The 6,106-nt window shown below is 32.2% G+C and overlaps 1 protein-coding gene across 2 annotated transcripts; it reads right to left on the reverse strand.

Annotated features, from left to right (window-relative positions):
• Positions 201-3,385, reverse strand: LOC109354746 (calreticulin-like). Of its 2 annotated transcripts, none has more exons than XM_019597447.1 (14): positions 3,242-3,385; positions 2,625-2,736; positions 2,317-2,509; positions 1,960-2,218; positions 1,819-1,875; positions 1,681-1,728; positions 1,503-1,589; positions 1,368-1,425; positions 1,151-1,218; positions 969-1,064; positions 838-885; positions 714-743; positions 542-634; positions 201-452 (listed from the first exon to the last, which is right to left on the reverse strand). In XM_019597447.1, the coding sequence occupies exons 1-14, from the start codon at positions 3,335-3,337 to the stop codon at positions 441-443; spliced, it is 1,257 nt and encodes a 418-aa protein (XP_019452992.1). In that variant the 5' UTR covers positions 3,338-3,385; the 3' UTR covers positions 201-440. The 2 variants fall into 2 exon arrangements, with proteins under 2 accessions (XP_019452992.1, XP_019452991.1); XM_019597446.1 differs by having other exon boundaries at positions 2,625-2,732; positions 3,238-3,384.

The raw sequence follows: 6,106 nt of genomic DNA on the forward strand, positions 1-6,106 counted from the left end.
TTAGAAGAACTCTTACATAAAAAACTGATCATTTCCAAAATCCAAACCGAAGGGTAATCGCCCCAACCTCGCCACGTTACACTAATTCCACTTTAGATGCTTTCAGTAAATTTTCCCCTTAATTTAGGTGGGAAAAGTGGAGGGTAACAAACCATTTTAAGCAATATTTTGACGCAAATTTGGCAGAATTACCAACTCAATTGACCGAAACATAAAAATCATAAATAAAAAAGTGGACATTTTCCTTTGTTCTAATCCGCTGAAATAGTCAAACAAGATTGAAGCAACACCTCAAAATTTTTGCTTGCAGATTTAAACGTTTTACTTATCTAGAAGAAAATTCCTACAACTACTAAACAGGATTATATAGAAGAGGGTAAAAATTAGAGCCTCTCCCCTGAACATAACTTTTATTGCTCTGTATTCCCTTCATTAACTCCTTAGAGCTCATCCTGCAAATAAAAGGCAAATGAGAAGAGAATTATAAAACAGATAGTTGCCAAAAATGACTCATGTAAAGTTAAGGGGGTGAAAAACATACATGAGCATCCTCTTCCTTGGCTTCACCATCTTCCCCAGCGTCAGTTTTCGAGTCAGCTTCAGAGTCATCGGCATCATCAGCATCTTCCTCAGTCTAAAAAGAATATTCAGTTCTTAGAACCATGTGATAACTAATTATGGACCTAAATTTTGGTATTAGTAGCTCCACTTACATCTGAGTCAACTGGATCTTCCTTTTTTTCCTGGTGAAGAGTTGGAAAGGAAAATTATAAGAAAAAAATTGTTTTTTCAAAACAGAATTTCTTTGATGGAAGAAACAAAGTCAAGAAGTATTACCTCCTCCTCCTTCTTCTTCTCTGCCTCTTCAAATGCTGTCTTTTCAGCCTGCAAGAATATATTTTCATTAAAGAGATCAAATCTTTCAACAAAATACCAAGACTACAAGATTACGTGAATAAACAGCTTACATCCTTCTGCTTGCCCCATGTTTCTTCAGCAAGTTGCTTAGCATATTCAGCATCATCGGTAATTAAAACATTGTCAAACAGGGTACCGGATTTCACCTGGCAAATCAATCATTTTACTTGTCAAGAGTTTGGATACAAAAGATCAACTAAATGTTTTTTAGTAAACAACATGAAAACTTTACCTGCCACAATTCAATACCCACATACTTCAACTTGGGGAAAACATAGAGTTCAGGGTCATCCTTGAAATCTGAAAGATATATTCTTCAAATGTTATAGTCATTCTTAATTCAATGGATGACTAGCTATGTATCTTCTAAAATAAGAGAATGCGTATATATTTTTATAAAAAAACATAATGCATATAACTACTACTGTGAAATAAGGATCGATGTAAACCTGGGTTGTCAATAAGTGGTGCCTTCCACTTTCCTTGGTATTTAGGGTTCTTAATTGTCTGAAGAGATTCGGGACACAAAGTTAGAAAATAAATCCATTCCCAAATACATGCCACAAATTTCAAATTCCACAAACCTTTGCTTCCCATGGGCCATTGTATTCAGGGTTGGCAATGGTAGGTGTTGTCCACTCACCATCTTCCTCATCATCCCAGTCTTCAGGCTAGAGAAACAATTTATTATCTTATCAGTAACTAAGATAAAATGTTAGGTATACATTATATAGAACTGGGAAATAATAAAGCGATGGATACCTTCTTGGCATTAGGGTCTGGGATCTCTTTTGGGATGTCATCGTAACCCTACAAATAAAAGATGTCAGTACATTACATAAATACACTTACAAACTTCATACAAGTACAACATGTGAAGCTTTTTAGGAAATGTATTACCTCTGGCTTCTTGTCCTCAGGGTCAGGAATAAACTCTTTGTCATCCCAATCTTCGGGCTGTGAGTTTTATGATAAGAAATTATCAATACCTAAAACTAATTTGAGAAATAATTCAAAACAGTAAAGCAGTAGGTGAAATACTTTTTTGGCCTCAGGATCCTTGATTTTCTTTGGAGGGAGAAGATCCCAATCTGAGTAGAGACTACCAGTTTGCTTCTCCACATTATCAATCAAGATGCTGTACGTTGCATCAGGTCGGAGAATAAATGTGTAGACATGAGTGAGTTGGTCAGTCTCACAAGGAACATCCTTCTTGATCAAGTGGTTTGTGTCATTGTAGGTGAGAATTGCATGTACTTTCTTGGTGGAGTGACCACAGATATCTGGGCCAAACATGATACTGCAACAGAACAACAAGTATCCAAAAAAAACAATTTTAACATATGTAAAGCATACATAGCAAAAGAGCAATGATACAAAAGGTTATATATAAATCACCTGTAAGGAGTTTCCCCACCAAATTTCTTCTGGTCAACATCACCACTAAGCAACTTCAAGTAACCACCACCACAGTCAAGTTTCTGTTCATGCTTGACAGAAAATTGGAAGACTAGTGACTTATCCTTATTGCTGAATTCAGGATACTCAGCAGAAATAGCATAGAACCTGTAGTCTTCACTTGTTTGAATACCTATAGAGATATCAAACATTCAAGCAAAATGTACCTTAGTATCAAGTTAAATGTAAAATTAAACACTATAAGACATAATATACATAGGAGTAATTCAGCATATAATTCAGTTTACCTTTGTCATTGGCATCTCCACTCCATTGACCAGAAGTGGAGTTCCACTCCCCAGCCAAATTCTCATCTCTTTTCCAATCAGATTTAACCCATTGACTTTCCCATCCAGCTTCAAAATTCATCACAGTACACACATAAGCATGAATTAGAAACACAAAAAAATACTAATACGAGATTAGAAAGACACAAACGAACAATGAATACGAACTAAAAAAATAAAATGTAAAGTTCTTAAAGTAGTTTATAGACAATGTACAAAGAAGATATATAAATTAAAATATTTACAATTGATAAAAAAGACAACATCACATTCACCACTTAATCAACAACAATATCAACCAACCTAAGCCTTAACCAAACAGCACCTTTAAAAAATTAAGAAAATAAAATAAAACCAAAACGGTAAACACATTCGCCGATCTACTCCAAAATACAAATAAAAAATTCAAACACTTCAGGTCGATGTTCAAACACATAAAAAAACCTTGATCCTGAACGAAATGACACCAGATTCAAAAATTGAAAACCAGAAATACATAAAAAAAAAACACAAAACTGAAGCTCACGATCAAGTAAATTAAAATGAAGTCAGAAACGGAAAGAGGATGAAATACCATTGAAACGTTCTTCGAAGAAGACCTTAGCGGAAGCGATCGTCAAGAGAGAAAGAAGAAGGAGAGAACTAAGGTTCGGGTGTGGGACCCTAAGCGCCATTGCTAGGTTTGAAGGATTTAAAAGAGAAAGGAATTAGAAGAAAGTGAGAGGTAAGGTGTGAGGAGCTGATATATACTGTTGCCTCATCGTGCATTTCATTTTCAGTGTGGTGGGTATAATTGGAAATTGAAGTTGTTCAGTCTTACGTGGACACGATTTGGAAGACTGAAACCAGTAGAGAAATGCCACTTACTCCGACATTGTCATTAATGTCACGTGGCATACTGTTATTGATTGGTCCAAGTAATATATAAAACTGAAACGTATATAAACTATCACCAGTAATTTCTATTATCAACAAACACATTAATTATAAGTTAAAATTGTCACTTTCAATACAAATGGGATATTCTAATAAAAACTAAAAACAATACTTCAAGTATATTTTTCAATAAGAATATAGTATAAAGTACATTAAATATAAAAGAAAAGATCATTCTAATTATATAAAATAAAATATATAGAAATTAAATATTTAATTGTTTAAAATAAAAACGTGGGTTGATAGACATAAACATACTAGTTTAAATAGATACGTTCATTTCTACATATGATATATTGATTTGCCTTCATATAACTATTTCTTTTAAATATAAATAAGTTGTTTCAGATCTTATCACATCCTAAAGTGGATTAATTTTTTTAAATATTCATTACTATTTTGAATTTTTGATTTAATTATTCATTTTATCATGTATGATTGAAGGACAATCCCACCATTTTAATATCATAATTAATTAAATGTTTTTATAGTGTAACATCTATACACTGTTAATATAAACATTTATATATAGACAGTATATTGTTCAATAATTAATTTGTATTTTTTCAGAGAGTCAATAATAAATGATATAATAATAAGATATAAAAATCATACAATATAATGCATATATTTCCCACTTTTTTATATGGAATGTTGTTATATAGGAGGATAAGATCTTATTTATTATTCTATCTTAATTCATTAAACTTATTAATTGGTGTGGTGATATAGTCTATTGATTAATAAAGCAATAAAACTTATTTAATAACAATCATAACGTATTGATATGAGTGTCTTACAAAATTAATGAATATGATTTGTTAACAATGTTTTAAGCAAGTCTCTACATAGATAGATGATTTGTTAAGAATGTAAAAAAATATTTTATATTGCTATCCTATTCAACTCTAAATATTTTATGCAAACTAAGCAAAACATGTTTTCTTAGTTTTCATACCTGGACTTTTAATTACATAAGCAAGCACTATATAGTATATATATCTCACAAATCAAAATTCCACTAGATGCTGGAGAACATGTTTGAAGCTGAAACAGCATGGACAGTAGAGTAATTTGAAGATTATAAGCCTCCATGGGCTGCAAAGAATGGAGCAAATCTCAATGATTCAAGTGCCATGAGCTTGATCAAAATATTGAGTGAGGGGCCGAAGTGTCCTTGAGAGGGTCTCCAACAATGTCTCCTATGACAGATGCATTGTGAGAGTCTGAACCCTTTAATTTTCATTGGAAAGCAAAGTAACATGGAAACAAGACAACAACAATAACAGTTAATCAATTAATTGTATGGTAAATGTTAATCGATTAACTGGTTAAAAAATTAAGTGGAGCATTCACTGAACAATTATTGTAATTGACACATTTTACATATTTAATGCATGTTGAACTTGTTTTATAACACGTGTTTATTAATTTGTTAGGAGAATTAGTTAGAGTTTGTTTTCCATTTAGTTACTTTTCTATGTTTACAAGACAATGTGTTTCAACTTTCAATATATATGACAGTTATAACCTTCTTTGTAAATCAATCAATTTTGATAAATCAACTGCAATGACTTTTATTTTTGGACCCAGTGATACAGTATGCTCTGAAGTACCAGCCTATACGGCACCAAAACAATGTACAAGAGTAAATTGTACATGGAAAACCGGAACAAAAAGATAAAAGGGTCGTCTCGAAGAGGTAATAATGAGATTATTTAAGTACCTAATGCCTTGTTTGGGAGACTTATTTTGAAGGGGAAGGGAAGGAAGGGGAGAGCTTAAGATGAAATTCTCTTGTTTGGGAGTTTGGTTAGAGAAGGGGTAGGGTTTTGGAGAATTTTTAAAACCCTCCAAAACCCTCATTATACCATTTTTTGGTGTTCCCCCTAATTGGGTTTTTTGGGAGGAAAACAATGTTAAATACATGATTACCCTTACTAATATTTTCTAATTATATTTATGTACATTTGTTGTACATTATATAATACATAACATACTATTAATTTTTTAAAGGAGGGTAAAATAATATTTTGTATTACATTAACCCTCCATCCACCTCCTATCTAAATTTCATACTTCCAAACAAGGGAGGAGCTTACTTGAATTTGCCTTCCTTTTTCTTTCCCTTCCTCCCCCTTTTTACCTTCTCATCTCTCTCCTTTTCTTTCCCTCCTAACTCCCAAACAAAACCTGTGTTTGGACTTAAGAATAGCTTATAAAAATATTGTATGACCTTCAACTAAGTGATAAGGTTTACTTAAATTGTTCATCCAATTGTATATGCAACTAGTTACAAATCTTGATTGGAAATAACTACAATCCATAGAGCACTATTAAAAGAATTATTCTATTAATATGAGTTTTAGTGAAATTATATAAAACATTTCTACCACTGGTTGGATTAAAAAAGAACAATCATGTTGAATCTAGAATGGAGGATACCAATTTATTTTATTTTTTTAATGGTGCTTTTTCTACTTAAATATGTTTTGCGAAGACCAGCT

Source organism: Lupinus angustifolius, chromosome LG08 (genome assembly GCF_001865875.1).
Source record: "Lupinus angustifolius cultivar Tanjil chromosome LG08, LupAngTanjil_v1.0, whole genome shotgun sequence".
NCBI lineage: Eukaryota > Viridiplantae > Streptophyta > Magnoliopsida > Fabales > Fabaceae > Lupinus > Lupinus angustifolius.

What these genes read in the sequence shown, in the direction of transcription:
- LOC109354746 (XM_019597447.1), bottom strand. Translation starts at nt 3,337, where the DNA reads ATGGCGCTTAGGGTCCCACACCCGAACCTTAGTTCTCTCCTTCTTCTT. An exon ending in TCTTCTTCGAAGAACGTTTC is followed by an intron (nt 2,737 to 3,241) that starts AATGGTATTTCA and finishes GTGATGAATTTT; the next exon opens with GAAGCTGGATGGGAAAGTCA. An exon ending in CTGAGGACAAGAAGCCAGAG is followed by an intron (nt 1,729 to 1,818) that starts GTAATACATTTC and finishes TTTTATTTGTAG; the next exon opens with GGTTACGATGACATCCCAAA.